This window comes from Oryctolagus cuniculus, chromosome 15, assembly GCF_051225735.1.
Source record: "Oryctolagus cuniculus isolate XC-2025 breed Fujian yellow rabbit chromosome 15, ASM5122573v1, whole genome shotgun sequence".
In the NCBI taxonomy this organism is placed as follows: domain Eukaryota; kingdom Metazoa; phylum Chordata; class Mammalia; order Lagomorpha; family Leporidae; genus Oryctolagus; species Oryctolagus cuniculus.
In genome coordinates, this window is record NC_142881.1 from 35,636,637 (window position 1) to 35,664,194 (window position 27,558).

The following is a 27,558-nucleotide window of genomic DNA, read 5'->3' on the forward strand; positions in this document are numbered from 1 at the left end:
GAGGGGTGATGCAGGCAACTGTTTCCTTCCTACACTAAAATCAAGCACTATAGTCTCCTACTTGGTTTCCCATGCTCTTGTAAATATAGGTTAGTGTGTGAGTGGTGTCTCTGTGGGGATATTAGTAGTGGAAAATCTTATCAGTCACCACCTCGAGCTCTTTAGTAATTCAATTTTCAATTTTTTGAGGAATCACTACATATCTCATAGTGGCTGCACCATTTTACATTCCCACCAGCAGTCCACAATATTTCCAATTTCTTCACATTCTCACCAAGACTTATTCATTTCTGATTTTTCCCAATAGCCATCCTCCTGGATAAAAAAAAATGACATCTTACTGTGATTTGGAATTTCATTGCCCTAACAATTGGGACGCAGTGCCATATGCTTTTCATATGCTTTTCATATGTTCAATATCTGCTTTACAGAAAAGTTTATTCAAGTTCTTTGTCCACTTTTTAATTGGTTGGTTACTGGTTACATTGTTGAGTTTTGGTTCATCTCTACACTGTCTACATACTCACTCTTAGTTATTTCCAAAACAACAAGAAGAAATACTTTTTTAAAAAGTACAGAAATCAGTGAAATTGATAACAGAACATGAAAAAATGCACAGGATTGCTTGTTTTTCCACGCCAGAGCTAACACATTAAAAAATTGCATGTAACAAACCTTCTTGTATAAGCACTGTGCTAAAATTGCAGAAACTAGGACCATGTCTTGGTTTTTGTAATAATGCTAGCAGAGTACACACAAGAAGAAGAGTAACTGCACTAGATTATAAAGACTGGGGTGGACCTCTTTCTTAATGTCCAATGTCCTTTGTCTTAAAATTTGGTGCAATATGTTTTTGAGAGTAAATTTCATGACTGATCATACTGAAAATAAACTGACTGTCTTTGAAATCTTTTGTCTTTGAAATCCCGTAGGAAAAAAAAAAATTGCATGTAACAATCAAGATGGGTTAAGTGAAGGTAGTATATTACTAACTTGCACTTTTTATTTCTAGGCTCTATTCATATGTTTAATAGTATTTCCATTTCCTCTTCTGTAATTTGTTCAATCATTTCCCCATGTTTCCATTTCTATTGCCTGATTTTATTGGAATACTATTAAGAACCAACAAGCTATATAATAATAAGTGTAATAGGAGCCCAATATTTTATGAACCACTTTTAATCTCATGTGTTTATATAAATATATGTCATTCTATGAGTAAGTACTTACCTATTAAAACATATAGAAATATCAGACATATAATTGTACACCTATACACATGTGTTTTCTTACAAATGTATGCCTTGTTTAAATGGTTTTCCCTTGTGGATAAGCTGAGAAAAGCTTAATGGGTGATTTTACTTCCCACTTAGTGCAGTTCAAGAAAAAAGGAAGAAATGACATTTTGAAAAGTAAATTTTCAGTTTGTATATCTTGGAGAGAAAATGAAACTAGTGATTATAGGGTCATGATATAAAATTACCATTATATTTCTGCAAAGTATAATATAATGTGGTGAAAAGGAACAAAATAATGAGCCTAGTGAGCCTTTACAGAAATTCTGTTTAGGGGGAAGGAGAGAAGAGCACTCGTAATATATGATTAGCAATGTGAGAGAATATATGCCTATTTGAAACTTAGTTGAAAACGCAAATACTAATAATATTCCAAAAAAATTATTTAGCAATTACAGTAACACCAAAGAAGGGCATGAATTGTAGTATTTAAACTTCCTTATGGCTGATCCTCTCAATATTTCCCCTGACAACTTGTAACTGTTCTGAACACAGCTTCTGTCTTTCACATCCAAACTCCAGCACCTCTAGGTGGCAGCCAAGAGAGCTCTCTTCCCTCCTAGACTTTTGGCATCTTTGTGCCTATCGTTATAAGGACCAGCAAGACCTCTTGGAATTTTTTTTCATTTGTTATTCACATTAAGTACAAAAAAAGGAAAATCTGAGAACTGAGTCAACAATTAATGATGCTTCTATTTAGAACAGGAAGAGAAGAAATGGCTCTAAATTGCCAAATACCAATCATCTTGCTCAATTTTACAGTGATAACATAAAAAAAAATTAGCATTAGATAGGAATTAGCCTATGTGGTGGTCATTCCAAGAGTCACAGAATATAAGGAACAGTAGACACATATTTGTGAAGAGACCCCAAAAAATTCTCCCAAATGGAGGTTGGATATTGAGAAATGAGGAAATGTCAGAGGATATGTCAGGGAAGGGACCCATGATAGGGGAAGGAGTTGTATGGTGCCTGGAAGAGAGGAGCTGCAGATGACAGCTCAGCAGCAGCCACGTGGCCTGCCCGTCTTCAGGCAGGAATGAAGCTGAGCTGGTACAAGGGTGGCACACGACCTAGCCCACTGACAAGTGGGGTGGTGTCAATGTCCTTTGGGTCAACCAGAGGCTTCGGGGTAAAGTTCTGCAAAATGGCAGTCAGGAATAAAAACAGCTCCATGCGGGCCAGGGCCTCTCCCACACACACTCGCTTTCCTGAAAATAACAAGCACAGAGGGTTTGTTATCTAAAGATAACGTTGTGAAACTGTCACAGGAAGTGTGCAGTAACTGCTTGGTCAGTGATGGAATACACAGTTGAACGGAAGATAGAAGGGCAGGTTGGGTATACAGATGGACAGAGGATGAATGCTTGCTATCCACATACCTTCTTGTATCAGGAATTCCTCATTATCATTTACTAAATATCAGTTCTATGTCACACATTTCTTCAACTACTACCTCATTATAACTGCTCTTTTGACATTCTGAGTTTCCAGCAATCATTTTCAAGAAACACAAATTTCTTGTGGAGGTGAGTGACAGGAGAAGAGTTAAGATGAGGAAACTCATATATAAATATTCCTCAAAAATTTCATGCTAAAATGGAATCAAAAAGATAACTTTATTGTGGCTCAAAATGATTAAATCCATTATAGATTTTCCATTTTACACATTTTCAATGAACTGTTGAAGACCTCTCTTATGTATGGATTACCTCACAACAATCATTTTAATATTCTATTTTTCCACAAACTTTTAGAAGTGTCCTCATATTTTATACCTCTTTGAACTTCTGGCAGAATATTGTTTTTTTACTTTTTACATGATGAACTCTTTATATAGTGGAACATTAAGCCTTTGACTATAATGTAAATTTAAAAGGCTACCTCAAAAATTGTGACACAAAGAAGAAAGGAAGGAAGGAAGGAAGGAAGGAAGGAAGGAAGGAAGGAAGGAAGGAAGGAAGGAAGGAAGGGAAGGAAGAAGAAAAGAAAGAAAGAAAGAAAGAAAGAAAGAAAGAAAGAAAGAAAGAAAGAAAGAAAGAAAGAAAGAAAGAGAGAGAGAAAGAAAGAGAGAGAAAGAGAGAGAAAGGGAGAAAGGGAGAAAGGGAGAGAGAAAAGAAGGAGGGAAGGAAAGATGGAAGGAAGGAAGGAAGGAAGGAAGGAAGGAAGGAAGGAAGGAAGAAAGGAGAGAGAGACAAAGGAAAGTATCAATATATTCTTAGAATTGTATCTATGAGCTGTGCTGAATCTCTTCTCTTTGTATTAGTATAAAATTAACATGAAAATTGTGATGTAGTAATTATCATGTATTTTCTGTCACGCTTAGAATCTAATGTATTAATAAATTCCTTTTAAAAATTAAATGATGAACATTCAAACATATATTTTCTTTCCCCAGGACAATTTCTTTTTTAATTTTTTCATAATATGATTTTTTAAAATCTTTATTAATATAAAGAGAATAATTTCATGTATCTCTTAGATACAATTCTAAGAAGTTAGCCATATTTCTCTCCTTTCCTCCTTCAATCACCCCTCCTTCAATTCTTTATTTTTTGCAATAACATACTTTCAATTTATTTTATAATCACAAGATTACATTAATCATAATATTCAACAAGTAAAAAGTAGGAAGACCACTGTTCCACAGGAATATAGACAAGGGCTATAAACAGTAATCAAATCATAAGATATCAGTTTAATTCTTACATGTTGTGGCTTTTGTATTCTATTTTAACTATCATGTATCAGAGAAGACATATGATTTAGTCTTTTTGGGACTGGTATAATGCCAGTCACTAAGCATAATGCTCTCTAAGTGTATCCATTTTGTTGCAAGAGACAGTGTTTCCTTTTTATGGCTGAGTAGTATTCCACTGTGCATGTATCCCACATTTTCTTTATCCAGTCATCAGTTGATGGACATCTAGGTTGATTCTGTATCTTAGCTATCCTCAATTGAGCTGCTATAAACATGGGGTGTACAAACAACCCATTCAAACACTGAATTTCAAAACCATATGTCTAAACATGTCATTCTCACAGTTTAAAAATTTGAATGGATCACTTTAATGTCCCATGGAATAAGGTCACGTTGTGGTTCAAAATGGTTAAATCCATCAATCGTAGATTTAATGTACTGTTTTTTCAGATGCACAATTAGGAGCACTATTCTGATCATTTGTGCAATGTCAGTGGACCATGAATATGATGAGAAAACCTAGTGAAGGTGAAAAGACAGATAGCATATGTTTTCCTGATCCAGAGTAACCAATAGAATACCAAAAATGTAATGTATTGGAGTGAAATAGACATTTTGAGAATTGATGATTGTTTATTGTCCTTGTCTCTTCCATTGAGGAACAGTATTTTGTTTTATTTTCTTTCTCTTCATTCTATGTGTGAACTCTTTTACTTAGAGTATGGTTAACTATACGATCATTAAGTTACTGAAAACAGATCATTGTGAAAATTAAGAATGGGAATCTGAGGGAGAGGGAGGAAGGGTTAGAGAGTGGGTATGAAGGAGGGTAGAAGGATAAATCTCATTATTTTCCTAAATCATATATATATAAAATATATGAGGCCGGCGCCGCGGCTCACTAAGCTAATCCTCCACCTTGCGGCGCCGGTACACCGGGTTCTAGTCCCGGTCAGGGTGCCAGATTCTGTCCCAGTTGCCCCTCTTCCAGGCCAGCTCTCTGCTGTGGCCAGGGAGTGCAGTGGAGGATGGCCCAAGTTCTTGGGCCCTGCACCCCATGGGAGACCAGGATAAGTACCTGGTTCCTGCCATCGGATCAGCGCAGGGTGCCGGCCGTGACGGCCCTTGGAGGGTGAACCAATGGCAAAGGAAGACCTTTCTCTCTGTCTCTCTCTCTCTCTCACTGTCCACTCTGCCTGTCAAATAAAATAAAAATATATGAAACCTTTAGAACTTAAATAAAAATTTAAAAATGTATTTTGCCCCCTAAATTCCGATGGAAATGAATTTCTGTCACCTGTTGAGAAAGGCATGAAGTAGTCACTTTTCTTAAAGTTGCCGCTGGCATCCAGGAAGTGGCCAGGGTCAAACCTGTCTGGGTTCGGGAATTCTTTGTCGTTGTACAGCATAGAAGTCAGTGATGTTATTACAGCCGTGCCCTGAAAGAAGCAGACAAACTGAATCCTAAAGAAGCCAAGGAATGGAAGAAAGGATGAAAATCACCTCATTCAAGCTCTTTGTCTGTAGATGAGGAAATCCATGTGCAAAAATCTACAGTGACATTCCAGCAAGACTAAGTCATGGACAGGATGAGTTCTAGCCCAGCAGCAGGGATTTTCCTCAGAGGCCTGGAATAGCATCTGATGTGCTGAGTACTTGGGAGCTCCAGTGCCAAACCCTCTGCAGCTCACAGATGCTTGCACACCCTACCTACTGCTCGGATCCTTCACTTCAGTTTTCACATCTGTGATATGTGGGAACTTATCTAAACAGGAAGCCTGTGCTGGCTCTTGAGAAATCAAGGGGTTTTGAAAACTGTGCATTGAGCTTTTCCAGTGAAGGCCTAATCTAAACTATTAGGACTTCTGGGATGATGCCAACAAAATACACTGAAATCTATTTAGTCCTCATTGTTTTGATTCCACATGTATCTTTTCACTTAAAAAAATGTAGGGAAACTCTTCATTACAGCTAAATGCTACCTGAAAAACAGACAGCAGGGCAGGTGTTTGGCACAGTGATTTTATGCCACTTGGGACTGCATGCATTTCTGTGGCACTATCTGCCTGTGAATTTCAGCCCTGCTGGTGATTCCAGCTTCCTGTTAATGTGCACCCTGAGAGGCAGCAGGTAACAGCTCAAGTACTTGAGTCTCTGCCAGCACACTGCAGACTCAGATTGTACCAGCGCATAGATGGCTGACCGCTCTCCTCCCTCTCTCCCTCTCACTGCCTTTCAGAAAAAAAATGGGGGGAAGGGTAATTTAAAAAACTGTAATAGAATAATAGAAGGAATGAATAGTTAGAGAAATCATCATTTTACAACAATTTGGATAGAAACATTGATACATGTAAGGATTCTCAATTAATAATTGTTAGGTGACTTTCCATTTAGGAAACAGGATGTTTATGAGGTTATTTACTAGTTGCATTTACTAATTGCATATGAAAATCAGAATTTCAGCATGGGAAAATCTGTCCGGTATCCCAAATAAGGGAGGACCTTAGCATTATCAGCGCTGAATCAAACTGAACAACTGACCCGCGGCATACAGTGAAACGTACACAACATCCTCTGTGTAATATTGTTGCTCAAGGAGCATCTCTAGTCTCCAATAAACATTCACAGAAAGTGAGACTGAGAAACATTTTCTTCTGACACGTGGCCTGAGCTATCAGTTACTAAAAATAAAAAAAAAAAAGTGAATGAACTGTTGTGGATTAAAGGGGGCTAAAGGAACAAGACAACAAATTAAATGCTTATTTATTGATTGTACTTGGAGATGTCCCCCTGAAAAAGCTATAAAAGACATTTGAGGATAGCAGAGAGTATATGACTGTAGAATTAATAATTGTAATTAGGCATCATTGTTGTGCCAATGAAAATTCCTTGAGTATGAGAGCTATAATTGTTAGGCAGCATGAATTGCTTTATCTTGGGAGACACAGATTAAAATATTTAGCTTTTTAGTGTGATAGAATAAATACATATATAAATGAATAAATTTAGACGTGTACTTTTCATGTATTATATATGCAATTAGCACACATATATATGTAATTATCACACATATGTAATTAACACACATATATTCATATTTAAGTGTCATCTCTCCTGGGGATCAGAAATGAAACAGGGGTACACATATTTATGACTTTTATTCAACAATGTCCTAGAAATCATTCCAGTGAAGTAATACAATAACAAGAACTTGAGAAAAGAAAAAAAATAAAATAAATTGCAAAATTGTATACATAGAAATTACATCTGACTCTATAATTATCAGTAATGATGTATGAATTTAAGAATATTGGTAGAAATCACATTATCAAAACAATAAGATCAGGCCGGCTCTGTGGTGCAACGGGTTAATGCCCTGGCCTGAAGTGCTGGCATCCCATATGGCCGCCGGTTCAAAACCCACTGTTCCACTTCTGATCCAGCTCTCTGTTATGGCCTGGAAAAGAAGTAGAAGATGGCCTAAGTGCTTGGGCCCCTGCACCTACATGGGAGACAGGGAAGAAGCTCCTGTCTCCTGGCTTTGAATTGGCGCAGCTCCGGCCATTGCAACCAACTGGGAAGTGAACCATCAGAAAGAAGACCTTTCTCTCTCTCTATCTCTCTCTCTCTGCCTCTCCTCTCTTTCTGTGCAACTCTGATTTTCAGATAAATACATAAATCTTTAAAAAAAATAAAGTCAATTATATTCCCATATACCAGAAACAAATTAAAAAGTAAACTATTACAATAAACTTAAAACTGTGTGTTATTTAGGGGAAAAATATATCTGTGCAAGGCACAGCACTAAAGATATAGAGAAAATTTAAGATCTCTCAAATGCATAAATAAATAAATCTATGAATTGGAAAATCAAAACTATCAAGTCACCAACTTAACCCAAAATTATCTATAGTTTTTTTTTATAAATCGAATTATTTATTTACGTATATAAAGGTAACAGATTTCATGTATTTCACATATACAGTTTTGTTTTTTTGTTTTTTTTTGTTTTTTTTTTTGACAGGAAGAATTAGACAGTGAGAGAGAGATACAGAGAGAAAGGTCTTCATTCCGTTGGTTCGCCCCCCGAAATGGCCGCCACAGCCAGCGCACTGCGCCGATTCGAAGCCAGGAGCCAGGTGCTTTCTCTCGGTCTCCCATGCAGGTGCAAGGCCCAAGCACTTGGGCCACCCTCCACTGCCTTCCTGGGCCACAGCAGAGAGCTGGACTGGAAGAGGAGCAACCGGGACAGAACCGGCGCCCCAACCGGGACTAGAACCCGGAATGCCAGCACCACGGGTGGAGGATTAGCCTAGTGAGCCGTGGTGCTGGCCTCACATATACAGTTCTAAGAATATAAAATGCCACCCTCATAGAAATCCCAAAAGAGTGCTGGAATAATTGACAATTTGATACTTTTATTTATTTATTTATTTATTTGACAGGCAGAGTGGACAGTGAGAGAGAGAGAGACAGAGAGAAAGGTCTTCTTTTGCCATTGGTTCACCCTCCAATGGCCGCCGCAGCCGGCGCGCTGTGGCCAGCGCACGGTGCTGATCCGATGGCAGGAGCCAGGTGCTTCTTCTGATCTCCCATCGGGTACAGGGCCCAAGTACTTGGGCCATCCTCCACTGCACTCCTGGGCCACAGCAGAGAGCTGGCCTGGAAGAGGGGCAACCGGGACAGAATCTGGTGCCCCGACCGGGACTAGAACCCGGTGTGCCGGCGCCGCTAGGCGGAGCATTAGCCTAGTGAGCCGCAGTGCCGGCAATTTGATACTTTTAATGTTTATTTGGTAATGTAAATACCTAAAATAGTAAAACCTATTTAAAAAACAAGGCAGATTTTTAAGGCTGCAGCAATCAAGACATGTTCTATCATTTTTTTGTAGCCTGAAATAGCAAGCAGCAGAAAAACCTATCAAGCTGTCCCACATAAGAGTTTTGCACTACTCTCATGTTGTGCTGTTAGAGGATTGGAGTTATAACTCTGAGTTTGGGAACAACAAGAGCATAGACATGTAGTGAAAGAAAACAGCATACCTTGGGAATGAGGTAGCTCCTGAATTTAACGTTACAGGTTGTTGCACGGGGCACGTTGTTGGGGATGAGGTTAATGTATCTCTGGATCTCGTGCACCGTGGCATCCGTGTAGGGCATGCGGCTCCTGTCCTGCATGCAGGGGCTCCGGTGTCGGCCAATCACACGCTCGATCTCCTCCTGCACTTTAGCTGAGAAGACACAAGTAAGAAATCTTGGAATAGGAGACATGAGGTACATTTCTCAAAGCAACTGAGGGCTAAGTGAGGCATGAGGAAGATGTCCACACAGTCCTAAAAAAAATCATAGTACACAGAGACCTACAGAAAGAATGGTTGCGTCATAGGCACAGATGAGGAGCTTCAAAATATTCATGAAATATCCTTTCTAAGAAAAACTATGCATGGATTTCAATTTTTTCTAGGAAAATTAGCTTATTTTTAACATCATTTTCAATTAACATTTTGAAGTACTCTGATATGACTCTCTTACAAGCTAGGCATTGAGATAAATCTGTATATACCTGAATATTAGCAAATGGTGTAACTAATACAAATAGATCTGAAAAATGCTTCAAGTTTAATTACTTAATTTTAACTGAAAATTACTGTCTGAAGAATCAACGACTAATTTTATATCAAAACAATACATTTTTAAATAGAATTCTATAAACAGATCTGCATTTGGATATGAATTTGTGTATTGAGTGTAGGTTCATTTGTAACTTGGAATCTCTCATCCATATACACCCCCAAAAATGCTTGTTTTGAAACATTCTAAAAGTTTCTTCAGAAATTTCGGTTCACCAGGTCCAGCATTGCAGCATAGCATGTTAAGTCTCTACCTGCAATGCCGGCATCCCATATGGGGCTGGTTCAAAACCTAGATGATCCAGCTACAATCCAGCTCCCTGCTAATGTACTTGGGAAACCAGTGGAAGAAGGCCAAAGTGCTTTGTCCCCTGCACCCATAGGGAAACCTGGAAGACACTCTGAAGACAGTTAATGATGCCTGTGCCTTTGCAAACCCCATCCTGTATAGCCCAGACATTTTTTCTAGGCTTGTGACAATCCAGAGCTCTATGACTTTTGCTCCTACTCAAGTTGTCTTCACTGTCCTCAACTGCTCTCCCTCTCATTCACATTTCTCTCACTTTATCCCTTCATCATATTTGCTAAATCACAGCTAGCAGCACAGAAATTTCAGTACTGAATCTTCTCTAAGAGAAACAAGAGGGAGGACATCAGCAGTGGCTTCCCAGCATGTCTCCCTGTGTTTGCCCACCCTTTAATCATGAACTTACCTATGACCTCTGGGTGCTTCATCAGGAGCAGGAGTCCATACCTCAGGGTGGTGCTTGTGGTCTCTGTTCCAGCTCCAAACACATCAGTCACTGTGGTCATCAGGTTTTCAATGGTAAATTCAGACTGTTGGTTGTCCTTTTCCTAGGAATTTTTTGATTATTTGATATTTTTGTCAGCATATTTCATCACCATCAAACCAAAATAACTCAGGTTTACTTAAATATAAGCATGCTTATAAAGTGAAAAGGGTGATATTAAAACTAAATCAGCTGGACAGATCTAGAGGCCATGAGGTTAAGTGAAAGCAGTTACACACAGAAAGACAAACACTGTGTGTTCTCCCTCATATAAGGGAACTAAAAAGACACCTCAAACTGAACACAAAAGGTGGATTACTAGGGGCTGAAGGTAGAAGGTAGGACAGATAGGGGTATTTTTAATTTAAAAAGGGGGCCAGCTTTCTGGCATAGCAAGTTAAGCAGCCGTTGGCACCCCATATGGGTGCCTGTTGGAATCCCAGCTGCTCCACTTTCAGTTCAGCTCCTAATGCATCTGGGAAAGCAGAGGAGGATGGTCCAAGTGCTGTGACCCCTGCACCCACATAGGAGACCTGCATGAAGCTCCTGACTATTGGCTTTGAGTATGGCCAAGCCTGAGCCTTGAAGCCATTTTGGTCCATTAATGATGACAAGCATTTTATACTAGTATGTAAGGTATTAATAGGAAAGCTGGGTATAGCTTATAGATTGTGAGAAACTTATCATACTAGTACAAGAGGTTGACAACAGGTAAAGTTGGGTGTGGGATATATGAGAATTCTGTACTGCTTCTCAGCTTTTGCTTTGTAAATTTAAATCTAAAATTAAAAAGCTTAAGAAAACCAGTAACAACTGCTTGGCACCTGATTCCATGGAGTTTAAGGTCTACAGTTCTAGTTCTGTACTAACCAATATGAGACTTCCTGAACATAGATAAACACACTATCTTTGAAGATATTGTTAATATTGTTAATTGAGCTTTCATTTATTAGTTTGAAGACAAAATTTTAATTCATATAAATGGGTGAATTAGGACCATAGGTTTAAAAATGTTGTAAGCCAGAATCAAAAGGTTGTAATTTTCAGAATCTGACTTCAAACATGCTAGAGTTTCCTCATTCTCCCTCTATTCATGGATACTCTAAATAAACATAAATTCACAAATCTATTCCCTATGAGAGAAAGTTAGGTAAGTGGAGACACTCCAACATACCTGCCAACTGAGAAAATATCCACATGAAACTGAAAATAACAACTGTGGCAAACTCAGATATTGATCCCATTCTACTCTCTGTGACATACAATACACCCCCAAAAAGGAAATCACCCAAAGTGATTTTCTTTCTTAGAACAGAGGTTTTAGACCACTCATATAATACCAAACCCTATGGTTTGGCTCTTAATTCATGAACTCTGTGAAAACACATACATGGGTCTCCAGGAAGTTTTATATAGGATGCAAACACTTCCAATGGTTTCATCTTCTGGGATTAGGGCAGAAAAGGAGATAAAACACAAAGATCCAAATTTCTCCCTGGCTAGCATAATCTGCCAATGATGACACTGCTGACGTGTGAGCTTCTGTCATGAGTCTGCATCTGGACAACAAACAGCAAACCCCTGGAATCCTGAGCAGGAGTTTGACTTTTTTTTTTTAATCTTTCCCTTAAGTACCATAGTGATCTGTATATGTATACCCATTATCCTATAAGGGACATATCTGTGCACTGTGACATAATTTTTATAGTTCTCATTGCATCCACAGCCACTTTTTTGTAGAAGATTATTGGCCTTTCCATTCATGATTCCTCTTAGATCGTAAGAAAAAAGACATGCAAATAAAATGAGTCAGCATCAAGCAGTTATCTCCCCATGTTCATGGGAAGCAGTCAGAATATGACTACAGGTGTTTTTCACAAATCCTCACCATAAAAAAGTGGAGAGTGTAAGATGAACATTCACTCTCATCTCCACTGGGAGGATAGAAGGACTGCAACACATATCTACACCCAGACATTTTTAGTTACATGTACAGAGTTTGAATGCTGCCTTCCCTATCTTATAGTATCCACAGGGAAAAGCACATCCTCACCTTTAGTGACCACCATAAACAGAGATAGCTGTTATAAAAAGAGAAAGATTTATGAGGCATCTTGTAATGTCTGGTCTGACAGATTGGTAAAACCCTTCTACACAAGGTCAATCTAATAAGACTGGGAGCGTCAGTATCTGATGCACAAAAGACTATCACAGGGAATCTAGAAAGATTAAGAATGGAGATACATTTTGGCGCTGCGGCTCACTAGGCTAATCCTCCACCTTGCGGCGCCGGCACACCGGGTTCTAGTCCCGGTTGGGGCGCCGGATTCTGTCCCAGCTGCCCCTCTTCCAGGCCAGCTTTCTGCTGTGGCCAGGGAGTGCAGTGGAGGATGGCCCAGGTGCTTGGGCCCTGCGCCCCATGGGAGACCAGGAAAAGCACCTGGCTCCTGGCTCCTGCCATCGGAACAGTGTGGTGCGCTGGCCACGGCGGCCATTGGAGGGTGAACCAACGGCAAAGGAAGACCTTTCTCTCTGTCTCTCTGACTCACTGTCCACTCTGCCTGTCAAAAAAAACAAAACAAAACAAAAAAAAACCTGAATATAACCCTACCATTCAAACATCCCACTCCTTATAATTTACACAAAGGAAATGAAATTGGCAAACAAACAAGCTGTCTGCACATTAATGTTTATTGCAGCTCAATTCACAATAGCTAAGACCTGGAACCAACCCAAATGCCCATCAACAGTAGACTGGATAAAGAAATTATGGGACATGTACTCTATAGAATACTATACAGCAGTCAAAAACAACAAAATGCAGTCATTTGCAACAAGATGCAGGAATCCGGAACACATTATGCTGAGTGAACTAAGCCAGTCCCAAAGGGACAAATATCATATGTTCTACCTGATTGGCGACAACTAACTGAGCACCAAAGGGGAAACTTTTGAATTGAAATGGACACTGTGAGAAACAGTGACTTGATCAGCTCTTGTCCTGACGGTTGATGTACAATGTAATACTTTATCCATTTTAGTATTTTTTTTTCTAGTACCATTGGTTGAACTCTGTAATTAACACACAATTATTCTTAGGTGTTTAAATTTTAACTGAAAAGTGATCCCTGTTAGGAATTTGGAAAACATTATGTTGAGTGAAATAAGCCAATCCCAAAGGGACAAATACCACTTGTTCTCCTTGATAGGTGACAACTAACTGAGCACCAAAAAGGAAACCTGTTAAAGTGAAATGAACACTAGGAGAAACAGTGACTTGATCAGCCCTCACCCTGACTGTTGATGAGCAACTTAATATGTTATCCCTCTTAGTATTTTTTTTTGTTTGTTCTACTTAATACTTTTGGTTGAATACTGTACTCAATACACAATTCTTCTTAAATGCTGAAACAACTGAAAAGTGATTGCTGTTAAATATAAGAGTGGGAACAAGAGAGGGAAGAGATGTGCAATTCGGGACATGCTCAAGCTGACTTACCTCAAACAGTAGAGTTAGAAACATACCAGGGGATTCCAATTCAATCCCATCGAGGTGGCATGTACCAATGCCATCTCACTAGTCAGTGATCAATTTCTGTTCACAATTGATTGTAATGATAGGACTAAGAGCCAAAGGGAGCACATAAACAAGAATAGTGTCTGCAAATACTAGCTGATAGAATAAAAAAGGGAGAGAATGATCCAACATGGGAAGTGAGATACACAGCAAACCCATAGAATGGCAAATGTCCTAACAGCACTCTGGCCTCATAATCAGCCCTTAAGGCATGCGGATCCGGCTGAAATGCCCATGAGAGTATTTCAGGCATGGAAAGCCAAGACACTCTAGGGCAAAAAAAAAAACCTAAATGAAAGATCTCTGTGAGATCCCAGTGGAAAGAACAGGTCATCAAAGAAGGAGGTACCTTTCTCTGAAGGGAGGAGAGAACTTCCACTTTGACCATGGCCTTGTCTAAAAATGATCAGAGTCAGTGAACCCAGGGGGCTTGCATAGCCTTGGCAGCTCATGACAAGAGCCTAGGGTGATTACTGATGCCATAAACAAGAGTGTCAATTTGTTAATTGAACAACAGGAGTCACTGTGCACTTACTCCTCATGTAGGATCTTTGTCCTCAGTGTGCTGTACATTGAGATTTAATGCTATAATTAGTACTCAAACGGTATTTTTCACTTTATGTTTCTGTGTGGGAGCAAACTGTTGAAATCTTTACTTAATGTATGCTAAACTGATCTTCTGTATATAAAGAGAATCGAAAATGAATCTTGACATGAATGGAAGGGGAGAGGGAGTGGATAAGGGGAGGGTTGCGGGTTGGAGGGACGTTATGGGGGGGAAGTCATTGTAATCAATATTCTGTACTTTGGAAATTTATATTCATTAAATAAAAGTTAAAAAAAATCCCATCGAGGTGGCATGCACCAATGCCATCTCACTAGTCCAAGTGATCAATTTCTGTTCATAATTGATCACACTGATAGGTCTAAGAGTCAAAGGGATCACACAAACAAGTCTAGTGTCTGCTAATACTAGCTGATAGAATCAAAAAGGGAGAAAACAATCCATCATGGGAAGCGGGATACACAGTAGACTCATAGAATGGCAGATGTCCTAAATAGCACTCTGGCCTCAGAATCAGCCCTTAAGACATTGGGATCTGGCTGAAGAGCCCATGAGAGTATTTTAGGCATGGAAAGCCAAGACACTCTGGCGGAAAAAAAAAAAAAAAAAAAAAAGAAGAAGAAGACCTAAATGGAAGATCTCCGTAAGTGAGATCCCAGTGGAAAGAACGGGGCCATCAAAAAAGGAGGTAGCTTTCTCTGAAGGGAAGAGAGAACTTCCACTTTGACTATGACCCTGTCTGAATAAGATTGAAGTCGGCGAACTCAAAAGGCTTCCATAGCCTTGGCAACTCATGACTAGAGTCTAGGGAGATTAATGACGCCATAAACAAGAGTGTCAAATTGTTAAGTCAACAACAGGAGTCACTGTGTACTTACTTCTCATGTGGGATGTGCCCTTAGTGTGTTGTCCAATGTGAATTAATGCTATAACTAGTACTGAAACAATATTTTACACTTTGTGTTTCTGTGTAGGTGCAAACTGATGAAATCTTTACTTGATATATACTGAATTGATCTTCTGTATATAAAGAAAATTGAAAATGAATCTTGATGTGAATGGAATGGGAGAGGGAGTGGGAGATGGGAGGGGTGTGAGTGGGAGGGAAATTATGGGGGAGGAAACCATTGTAATCCATAAACTGTACTTTGAAAATTTATGTTTACTAAATAAAAAATTAAAAAAAAATCAGAAAAAAAAGAAAACAATAGTGTATTCCTTTTCTATTTTGTAATGTTAACATTGTGTGTATATACTCTGGCCTCAGAATCAGCCCTTAAGGCTTTCGGATCCAGCTAAAACGCCCATGAGAGTATCTCAGGCATGGAAAGCCAAGACACTATGGCAAAAAATGACCTAAACGAAAGATCTCTGTGAGTGAGATCCCAGTGGAAAGAACTGGGAAGAAGTAGGTACCTTTCTCTGAAGGGAGGAGAGAACTTCCACTTTGATTATGGCCTTGTCCAAATAAGATCGGAGTTGGTGAATTCAAGAGGCTTCCATAGCCTTGGCATCTCATGACAAGAGCCTCAGGTGATTACTGACGTCATAAATAAGAGTGTCAATTGTTTAATCAACAACAGGAATCACTGTGCACTTACTCCCCATGTAGGATCTCTGTCCTTAATGTGTTGCACTATGAGAATTAACAGTAAAATTAGTCTTCAAACAGTACTTTATACTTTGTGTATCTGTGTGGGTGCAAACTGTTGAAATCTTTACTTAGTATATACTAAGTTGATCTTCTGTATATAAAGATAATTAAAAATGAAACTTAATGAAGAATGGGATGGGAGAGGAAGTAGGAGATGGGATGGTTTGCAGGTGTGAGGGTGGTTATGGGGGGAAATACCACTATAATCCAAAAAGTTGTACTTTTGAAATTTATGTTTATTAAATAAAAGTTTTGTAAAAAAAATTATGTGTAAATAAAATTAAAAATAAATAAAAAAAAAGAATGGAGACACATAAATGTCAAGAAACCAATTATACTGAAATGGAGATATTTTCTTTATCTGATGAAGAATTAAAAAAGACACTATAAAAATGCTGGCCAAAGTAAGGAGAGCAATGTATGAACAAATGGAGAATTTCCACAAAAATAGAAAGTATTAAAAAGAGCTAAAAAGAAATCATAGAGCTTAAGATTATTATAACTTGCCTGAAAAGTTGAATTGAAAGAGATGAAGGTAGATTAGATTAAATAGAAAAAAGGGGGCCAGCACTGTGGCATAGCGGGTTAAAACCCTGGCCTGAAGCACTGCCATCCCATATGGGCACCAGTTCTAGTCCTGGCTGCTCCTCTTCTGATCCAGCTCTCCGCTATGACCTGGGAAAGCAGTGGAAGATAGCCCAAGTGCTTGGGCCCCTGCACCTATGTGGGAGACTCAGAGGAAGCTCTTGGTTCCTGGCTTCATTGTGGCCATCTGGGGAGTGAACCAGTGGATGGAAGACCTCTCTCTCTCTCTCTCTCTCTCTCTGCCTTTATGTCTCTCTGTAACTCTGTCTTTCAAATAAATAAAATAAAATCTTTTTAAAAAAATAAAATAAATGAATAGAAGAAAGGACCAACAGTACAAAGACAGATCACTGACGCACATACAAGAAATACTGAAGGGAGTTTCTCAAGCATAAGAAGATGTTAATCAATAACACAAAAATATATGAAAGTACAAAACTCACTGTCCAGAGTAAGTACACTGTATTCAAAACATTCTAGTTCTATATAGATGGGGTATAAATTAATTGTATATCCAGGAAAGAAATTTAAAGATCAAACTATAAAAAATAGCAATAGTTACAATAATTTCTTAAGTAATACAAATTTTTAAAAATTGTACATTTTACATCTTTTTGTGCAATATTGGATGAAGAGGAGTATAGTTAAAGTGTAGGGTTTTCATATGCCACCTATATTAATTGTGGGCATAAAATAGCCCTCTTAAGTATAAGGTGTTTCATAGAATTGCGAGGTGACCACAAAGTAAATGTTTATAAGAGACATACAAAAGAAAAAAAATTCAAAACACACCAAATTTTTACCAACATATGCTTTGGAACCTATCATTAAACCCTTCCTCCCAAGTAAAACCCCTTCTGTACCTAAACGTACATATTTGAAGATGAAAATCAAACCTCAGGACGTGCAGGAAGTCCACCAGGTTAAACCCTTGCTTCTTTGAATTTTTTAAATTGTTTATTTTCCATATTAACTGAGATGCACATTCCGCCTTTCCACAGGCTATCAGTATCTAAAGCACAACCATATATTTGAATTGTTTAACAGCTCACTTTTAACTCTTCCATGATCCTTAACCAAGATGCATACACACAAAGATGCTTCCAGTGCTGGCCAAGTGTTTCTGCTCTGATCATTTGAGCATTCTCAATAAATAAGCAATTTATCAATAAGCTACCAAATGCAGGCAAATAAACAACACTTTACCTGTTCCATTTTGATCAGGAAACAATCAATGAAGTCTCGAGGATTGTTAATATCCAGGGATTCTTGGTGTTCCTTTATTTTCTCCAAAACATAGTTTCTTATATAAATATTATTTCTAAGTATTTTGTTATGACTTCCGGGGAGATAATCAATAAGAATAAGGAAATTATTGCACATCTTAAAATAAAAAAAAATGATAAGTTAAACATTTTTATTAAAGATATATACAGAACACAAAACATTCTTCAATCTAGGCTTTAAAACTATGGTGGGCTGGCGCCGCAGCTCACTAGGCTAATCCTGGTTGGGGGCGCCGGTTCTGTCCCGGTTGCTCCTCTTCCAGTTCAGCTCTCTGCTGTGGCCCAGGAAGGCAGTGGAGGATGACTCAAGCGCTTGGGCCCCCGCACCCGCATGGGAGACCAGAAGGAAGCACCTGGCTCCTGGCCTCGGATCTGTGCAGCGCCGGCCGCGGCAGTCATTTGGGGGGTGAACCAACTGAAGGAAGACCTTTCTCTCTGTCTCTCTCTCTCTCACTGTCTAACTCTGCCTGTCAAAAGAAAAATTAAAAAAAAAAAAAAAAAAGAAAAAAAACTATGGTGGAAAAAGGTCTACCTTGACCAGCAGCATTTCATTGTTCATGTAAAGTAAACCTTGGTGCTGACATGTAAGGGAGAAAACCTTGGCCCCAAGTTCAAAGATGACACATATATATATTCATATATTATTTTTATCATCTTCATGCCAGTTCTGTCATTTTATACAATAACTCTTCCCTACAACTTCGAAATACAGACTGGCAAGAGTTGCTATTATTCACATTCTGTAGATGAGGAAAGAAAGTAAGCACAGAGCCACTCCTTACTATTTCTACCAGGAGCAAGAATTGAATTACTATTTTATGAATGAGAGGGTTGCAAAAACACCATGGAATCCAGATCAGCATTCTATGAATCAAACCTTCTGCACTAGAGTAGCTAAGTTTGTTCTATACTATCACACAGTGTACCACTAGCAAAAAACCATGATGATACAATATGTATAGAACCCTGGTTTTCAGGCATTCACTTCATCATTTGATATCAGCAAAAATGTCACAATAGATGGCTCAAAAGTCCCATCCCACCACAAAATTTTGAGAAATCAATCAAAACCAATCTGAATCAATTTTACCAGAACTCTAAACAACAGTCAAAGATATACAGCAACAAGGGAAAGCTGAATGAGAGAAAAGATAAGTTAAAAATAGTAGAAAAGCTGTATGACATTTTGCTTCTCATTGTCCTACCTCCCTTCTTGACTTGACAGTAATATTAGCAAGAGCAGCCCTGTTCCCAGGTGGGATTTTGCCCCGGCTCAGGAAGAAGAACTAAGTGTTTCTCTATTCCTACTTGTCTGAGGATATCCTGAGGGGCTGATACAAGGCAATTGTCTTTGTTTCATTTAATTCAGAATTCACTCAGGGTAGTAAAAAAAAAAGTAGGCATTTCTCCAAAACAACCTGCAGCCAATCTGGGGAAAAGGTTTACAAAAAATTTCCATATTGCACTAAGTACCCGGCAAGAAACACTGGGGAGAGTGTGTCTTGGACAATTAGGGCATCCAAAAGTACCCATGTATACTGAGAAATTTAGAAAACAGGAAACATAGCCAGGCAAGGATATAGGCTAAGAAAAGAACTGAGGGGTATACTGAACTTGAGTTAGATGAGGAAAGTCTGGCCATAAAATGGAAGCTCATGCTCCTAAGGAACTAGAGAAATTGAGGAAACCTGACCTTTAAAACTCAGAGGAGAATTTGAGAGAACATTTTGAGAAAGAGGGTACATCCTTAGATTGTGTGTTAATGAAAGATCTCCAGAGAAAGGTTCCGGAGACTCTGGTTTATATGACTTAGTCTTGTGTTGAAGAGGGGGATGCAGCAACATATGTTCAAACACACAAGGTTGATGAGCATGGAGTGGATACATAGAGAGCTCTTTTTAGAGAGTATTTTGTAAAGTCTGGTGCCCATCTAACAACGGAGAAGATTTTTGTTGGTGGTATTAATGAAAATACAGAAAAATATAGTTTGAGAGACTAATTTGAGAAGTATGGAAAGTTGAAACCAAGAAAGTTATGGAAAATAAGCTAAGTGGGGAAAAGAGGATTTGCTTTTGTGAAGTTTGATGATCACACTACTGTTGATAAAAGTGTTGCTCAGAAATACCAGACTATTAGTGGGCATAGTTGTCAGGCAAAAAGGGCCTTTCTGAACAGAAGATGCAGCCTGCTGCCAGGTCACCAAGAGATTGTGGAGGTGGATCTGACAACTTTACGGGTCGTGAAGGTAACTTTGGAGGTTGTAGAGCTCATCGTGGCCATGGTGGCAACCTGGGGGAAGAACAGGCTGTGGCGCTTGGTGGCAGCACAGGAAATCATGGAGGAGGTGACAGTGTATAGCATGGATTTGCAGGTGAAGGTGGCGACTAAGGTGGTGGTCCTGGTTATAGCAGCGGAGGGGGTTATAGTGGTGGTGGAAAAGGACATGGAAACCAAGGTGATTGATATGACTGAGGAGGAGAATGGGATGGTGACAACGGAGGAGGAGGAAATTTTGGAGATAACTGCGGTGGTGGTGGAACTACAATGGTTATGAAAGTTATAATGGACAGCAACAATCAAATTATGGACCCATGAAAGGTTGCATTATTGATGGCAGAAACTGAGGCAGTCTCTATGATAGAGTATATGGATCTGCTGGAGGAAGTGGTAGACATGGTTGCAGAACGTTCCAAGAAACAGAAACAAAGAGCTATGTTTCATAGCAGGAGAGAGAGCAAAGGGCTCTCAGTAAAGCAGCAGGCGACTTTGAGATTGTCACCCCAAATGCATTAGGAACTGTAAAAATTCTGCTCCCAGGGGGCTGGCACTGTGGTGTAGCAGATAAAGCTGCCACCTGCAATGCAGGCATCCCATATGGGTGCCGGTCCAAGTCCCAGCTGCTCCATTTACCATCTTGCTCTCTGCTATGGCCTGGGAAAACACTAGAAGATGGCCCAAACGCTTGGGCCCCTGCATCTACATGGGACACCTAGGAGAAGCTCCTAGCTTGTGCCTTCGGACTGGCCCAGCCCATTGCAGCCATTTAGGGAGTGGACCAGTGGATGGAAGATACCTCCCTCTCTCTCTCCCTCTCCTTCTGTAACTCTGCCTTTCAAATAAATAAATAAATCTTAAAAAAAAAAATCTGCCCCAGAAGGAACAATGACCATAGTCAGAAAAGTTTCTGCAGCTTAAACAGGAAACTTTTCTTGTTCAGAAAAAGGTCAAAGAAGTCACTGGCAAAAGCAAAAAGAAAAGTAAAACAAGAAGGAGAATGAATATAACTTCCAGACAAAATTCCATGGACTGAGCTGTGATATTAACGTGGAGAGACTGTACACCTATGTCTGAACTCATCTTTCAGAAAGAGAGGAACTTGGTCTCACCTGTACCCAGGGAGAATTCAGAATCTTGAAGTTTTCATTCAACTTTCCCATCAAGCTAAGAAAATCCTGGTCTGTGTAATCAAAACGGTTCTGGAAAATCACGGAGCAGATCACGTTGCAGGGAGCAGCACCCAGGATAAATGTGGGATTGCAGGGAGAGCCTGAAGAACGGGAAACATTTTTAAATACTATCAAAACACCCAAGCAAATCTTTTAGCCTTTGAACTAACATGCAGATTAAATATTAGAATCTAAAACAATATTTTCATATAAATTACCTTATCAAAAAATCTTCAAAGTGCTTAGAATAACACTGTTCTTTCCCCCATAAACTTGAATTCACTATTCCATCAAGTTTATTTAAAAAGGTTTTCCAATTCCCCAAAAACACCCACTGCCAGAAAGAAACCTTAGTGCTTCTGTGTACAAGATTCTGACCATAGGTCAATGTTATTTTGGAGGGCAAAAGGAAAAAATTGGGGGACCATTTTTCAAACACCTAATAAGTTATCACTGTAGAACTACATTCTGAAAACTTACAATTAAGGAAGGAATAGGCTAAGGACCTTTTAGAGACATTGAATAATTGACGAAACTATGCGTAGAAACTGCAAAGACTAAAGAGAAGGAATATGAGACAAGGCAGTTGTTTAATGGTGTTTGGTTAGATTCCAGGGAATCCTGTATGTTGCACCCTCCCCCCACACTCCAAGGAGAAGCCAGGTCAGAAAAGAAAGTAGAAAGGGAGATAATAACCCTATCGGGCTGTCAGGGTCTGGTTTTCACCTGGGGATGTTCGAGCCTCACCAGAGACTTGCTCTGGTCAGAGGCTCTCAGTCATCCACCAGGTTATTCCCAGGCATCCATGGTCGCCCTCTTAAAGGAAAATGAAGATTTAGCATGCCACAGAGAGAAGGCAAGAGATTTCGGAAGAAGGGGGAAAGGAGACACAGCTCTTACCCAGAAGCCAGATCCTAAGCTCCCCTCCTCACAAGGGGATCCATAATGTTAGGAAAAGAGGCGCAGAACAGAGAGGAGATGGAATACAAACCCGCAGCCAGACCAAATTTATTAGAGAAAATAAAGTTGCAGAGGTCAACCAACTGCCATTGTGCTCACAGACAGAATACATGGCAGAGGCCCAGACCCCAGCAGGCTGGGCCCTTTTATATCTCAGGTGAGCTGAGGTGGGGATGGGGGGACAGTAGGCAGAGATGAGCTTCTCCATACTGATTCTTCTCACTGGCTTCCAAACCTGGAGAAGAATGCAAGTGATGGGTTGGGGAACAGTACAGCATATGAGACTGAACTGGTCTCTAGAAAGAAGGCAGGGGTAACAAGGACCTAAAATGGCTGAGGTTTATGTTCTTGTTCCATCAAATAATTTTTTTAAGATTTATTTATTTATTTATTTGAAAGTCAGAGTTACACAGAGGAGAGGTGGGGGGGGGGGGGTCTTCCATCCAATGGTTCACTCCCCAGATGGCTGTAATGGCCAGATCTGTGAATCTGAAGCCAGGAGCCAGGAGCTTCTTCCAGGTCTCCCACACAGCTGCAGGAGCCCATGGACTTGGGCCATCTTCTACTGCTTTCTCAGGCCATAACAGAAAGCTGGATGGGAACTGCAGCAGCCGGGTCTCGAACCGGCACCCATATGGGATGCGGTGCTTCAGGCCAGGGCATTAACCCAAAGTACCACAACGCTGGCCCCTCCATCAAATAATTTTTTTTAAAATATTTACTACGGGGCTGGCGCTCTGGTGCCGTGGGTTAAAGCCCCAGCCTGCAGTGCCTGCATCTCATATGGGCACCAGTTTGAGTCCCGGCTGCTCCTCTTCTGATCCAGCTTTCTGCTATGGCCTGGAAAAGCAGTAGAAGATGATCCAAGTCCTGGGACCCCTGCACCCGCGTAGGAAACCTGGAAGAAGCTTCTGGCTCCTGGCTTCAGATCAGCTCAGCTCTGGCCATTGCAATCATTTAGGGAGTGAACCAGTGGAATGGAAGACCTCTTTCTCTCTGGCTCTACATCTCTCTGTAACTCTGTCTTTCAAATAAATAAAATAATTCTTAAAAAAAAATATTTACTTCAGGTACCAGCGCTGCAATGTAGTGGGCTAACCCACCGCCAGCAGTATCAGCATCCCATGGGCACCGGTTCAAGTCCCGGTTCAATCCAACTCCCCGCTAATGTGACTAGGAAAGCAAAGGAATATGGCCCAAGGGCCTAAGCCCTTGTATCCACTGGGAGACTTGGAAGAAGCTCCTGGCTCTTGTATTCAATCTGGCCCAGGCCTCGCCATTGTGGCCATTTGGGGGTGAACCAGTAGATGGAAAATTGATCTCTATCTATCTATCTATCTGTCTGTCTCTGTATCTCTGTCCTTCAGATAAGTAAATAAATCTTTTTTTAAAAAGATAAAAATGTTTACTTCATTAAGTAGACATAATTGAAAATTAGAGTTCTTTGGAATCCAAGCTGGATTATCAAACTGATTGTAACAAGACCTTCATAGAGGAGTGGAGCTGGCAGTGGGGAGTAAATTATTATTATAAAAGCTCTAACCACAAATCAATTGCTTTTCTTTGCACCTGGGATTTTGTTTTTAGTCAGCTGTGCTGAGGCCAGCAGGACAGGAGAGGAAGGGCATTGAAAAGACAGGACATTCTCTACAGGAGGTGGAGAAGCATGAAGAAGCATGTGGCAGGCAGAGAAGCACCAGGTGCAGTTAGGCAGGAGCCAGGGGAAAACAGGGGGCTGAACTTATACCCAGATTTATGGGGAGGAATGAGTGAGGCAAAGTGCTATGTTGAGTACATTTAGGATTAGATCATCTGAATAACTTCAAAGATCCCTGAGCTATGAAAAGGGCATGGGTCCAGTACCCAGAACTATGAAGACTCAGGGTGAGAAGAATATTGATTTGGCGTGTGAGAGTTTGGTAACAGAGACACTTGCAAGTGTGGGCTCTGGAGAGGTTGTTCTGTGTATCAAGAGCTTGCTAGGGACACAATATTTGCTATCTGTGGGAATGAATCACCCACTGGAGTGGACATCTTACCCACAACACTGCCAGATGTCATGTTTTCATAAAATATAGAAAATAAAAAACATTATTAATCTGCAAATGAGATGATTAAAATTTTTAATTATTCTAATTATTTAATTAAATGCAACTATTATTAATTTTCAAATAAGCAAAGATGGAAACAAAGCCAACAATTTGGGATGGAATAAAAAGAGTTGAATAAATCATTCTGTGTATTGCTTTTTGTGTATTTTGCAGGATTTGCCTATAGTATACATTCATTCAAAATATATGAAACCACACAGCAAGCATTTAAGTAAAACTAAATAATTTTCACTAACAGTTTTAAAATAGTTATTTCTCCACAGAGAAAGCATGAAGACAATACTAAGAGACACATAAGCAAATAAAATCATATAGACACAGATCAGCACTGGCAGCCATTGTAGACAGGGGCCTTGCCAGTGAAATTCATCCTATAAATTGAGACCAATTAAATGAAAGCATCTGTCATCTTTTCATGCTCCTTAAGGAAGTGATGAAGCCATTCCTGCCATGCACCCTGGAGAGTATCCCTGGGGAAATGTCCTAGAGTATTACCCAAAATTACACTATGTAAAAAAATTACACTTTATCTCCAAAAAATGAGGATTTGAAACAAAGCAAGGATGAAAGAAGAGGCTTTTATTTCCAACACTGTATACATGGTCACTTTGTGAAACTCAACCAAATGTGCTCTCTGCTTCAATCAGTACCTGATCCTGCAGGGATCTGACAACCAAGACCCAGAATGAAAGATCTTGCTGTCTTTGCACTATGTCTAGGGTCATCACTAAAAAAGGCCACACTCGGAGCCGGCGCCGCGGCTCACTTGGCTAGTCCTCCGCCTGCGGCGCCGGCACCCTGGGTTCTAGTCCCAGATGCTCCTCTTCCAGTCCAGCTCTCTGCTGTGGCCCAGGAAGACAGTGGAGGATGGCCCAAGTGCTTGGGCCCTGCACCCGCATGGGAGACCAGGAGGAAGCACCTGGCTCCTGGCTTCGGATTGGTGCCAGCACACCGGCAGTGGTGGCCATTTTGAGGGGGTGAACCAACTGAAGGAAGACCTTTCTCTCTGTCTCTCTCTCTCTCACTGTCTAACTCTGCCTGTCAAAAAAAAAAAAAAAAAAAAAAAGGCCACACTCTTAAGCACATAGAGCATCACCCACCGTTGGTTTTTCTCAGTTCCTCCACCAGGCAGCGGGCCTCCTCTTAAACTCGGTCCTCAATGCTCCTCTTCCCCATCCCGAAATTCCGCAGGGTCATGAGCGAGAAGCGCCGGGTCTCCTTCCATCTCTTTCCATTGCTGAAAATGATTCCTAACAGGAAGAGAAATGTAAAGTAAGAGGAAAACCTCAGGTGAGGAATAGAAAGCTGATAGCTGAAAGCCTCGTGGATTGGCCCAGCACTGCAGGAGGAGCCACCTAGGTTTCTGTTCTCCACCCTCTCCATACCCCTTAGCACCACCCTACAGACACACACACACACACACACACACACAAACACATGCACACAAGAACACTAACCATATCCTTTATTAATTTTTGCAGTCAGTGGGAAAACGATTCTTCCGGAAAACTCTTCTCCCAGATCAACCAAGGCTTCCTTCACTGCTTCATATCCATGTATCACCACGGTGGGCTTCATGCCCAAATACACAGTGAACACGGGGCCATAGACTTCTGACAGCTGGAAACAGGAAAGAAAATGCAAACATGAGAAAAAGGAGTCTCATTTTGTCTACAGAGGTGCATGATTCATCATATTGATATTTTTATTCTGTCAAATACAATCTCAAACACTTCTGGATGTTAGAGATGAACATGGTGGTGACCGCTATAGTTCTGCAAACAGTGACTCCCAACAGCCAGGCTATTGCAGGGGGAAAGATTATCACAACTAGTCAACACATTGAGCAAGGTTTATTTGCTCTGTTTTACAGATAGACTAAAATGTATTGAATTTCAAAATCTATGTCCCAAGATTAATAAATACGAGACCCAAACCTTAATGTTGATTTTTCAACATCTGATGTTGAAGCACTTTATTAAGACTCAATGTTCAAATTTACACCAACATCAAATTACCATAATACTCTGCTTCATATCATCTGTAAAGCTCTTCCGATGAGGATCTTACTAATCACTGAGAAATACTAGACATATGCATTTGTTAAAGTCGTCCAGATAATCCTAATGCCCAATGTGGTTTAAAATCTGCTGCTATTATTAACACAGAAAGACAGTGGGCACCACAGAGACAGGGCAAGGAGGTGCAGATCTCACAAAAGGACAATTAATCCATGATCCCAATCACAGACAACAATTTTGTGCAGGTCCAAACCTGCTCCAGTAGGACACAGCTGACCCAAACTCATTCTGTCACTCATTCACTTGTACTTGTTGTGGAACTATAAATATTTTCTTGACACCAGCAATAATTTACTTCCTTGCAGCTTAATTATCAAAACAAAATACAATTCATAAACACTGGATTATAATTTTAATAAAATCGATGATCACCAAACAATCTGTTAGCATTAATTTTAGGACACAAAATCATTGCTAAAAGTACTTTGAAACAAAGAAAGGTAGTAACATTTAATTATTTTGACTCCACCTTACAACTTAAATATTTCTCTACTAGCAAAATACATTATTTGATTCAACTATTTCTGACAGTGACACATTAAAATAGTAATCCCAAGGGAGCATTTCCTTTAAACATAATATTTTAGTAATTTGCCTCCTGAAATATATGTTATTTAAAATCTGAGATTAATTACTTACCCTTTACCAACCATTGGGGCATCATAATGTGTACTTACTTTGGTGAAGGATTTGCTGATGTCTTGAATACCTATCTGCAGAATATTTCCAAGAATTGGAAAAGGAGTGGGTCCAGGAGGAAGCTTCCCTCCCCCATAGCTCTGTTTCCAGAGTGAAAGGAGAAGCAAACAGGAGAGACAGAGCCCCAGCACCACCACAGGATCCATGGGAGCCTTCTCTTCTTCCTGAGACAACTGAG

General features: G+C 39.9%; 1 protein-coding gene and 1 non-coding gene across 2 annotated transcripts; one reads left to right on the forward strand and one right to left on the reverse strand.

Annotated features, from left to right (window-relative positions):
• Window positions 1-391: 391 nt before the first annotated feature.
• CYP2C1 (cytochrome P450 2C1) lies at window positions 392-27,551 on the reverse strand. Its single transcript, XM_002718526.6, is given in 9 exon segments — window positions 392-2,506; window positions 5,294-5,435; window positions 9,039-9,226; window positions 10,339-10,480; window positions 18,004-18,180; window positions 21,470-21,630; window positions 25,701-25,850; window positions 26,058-26,220; window positions 27,359-27,551. Coding segments are annotated over 9 exon segments (1,473 nt in total). The 5' UTR covers window positions 27,527-27,551; the 3' UTR covers window positions 392-2,324.
• Window positions 674-851, forward strand: LOC127484292 (small nucleolar RNA SNORA81). The gene has a single exon (XR_007911173.2). It is a non-coding gene; the product is annotated as a small nucleolar RNA SNORA81 (small nucleolar RNA).
• Window positions 27,552-27,558: the final 7 nt, after the last annotated feature.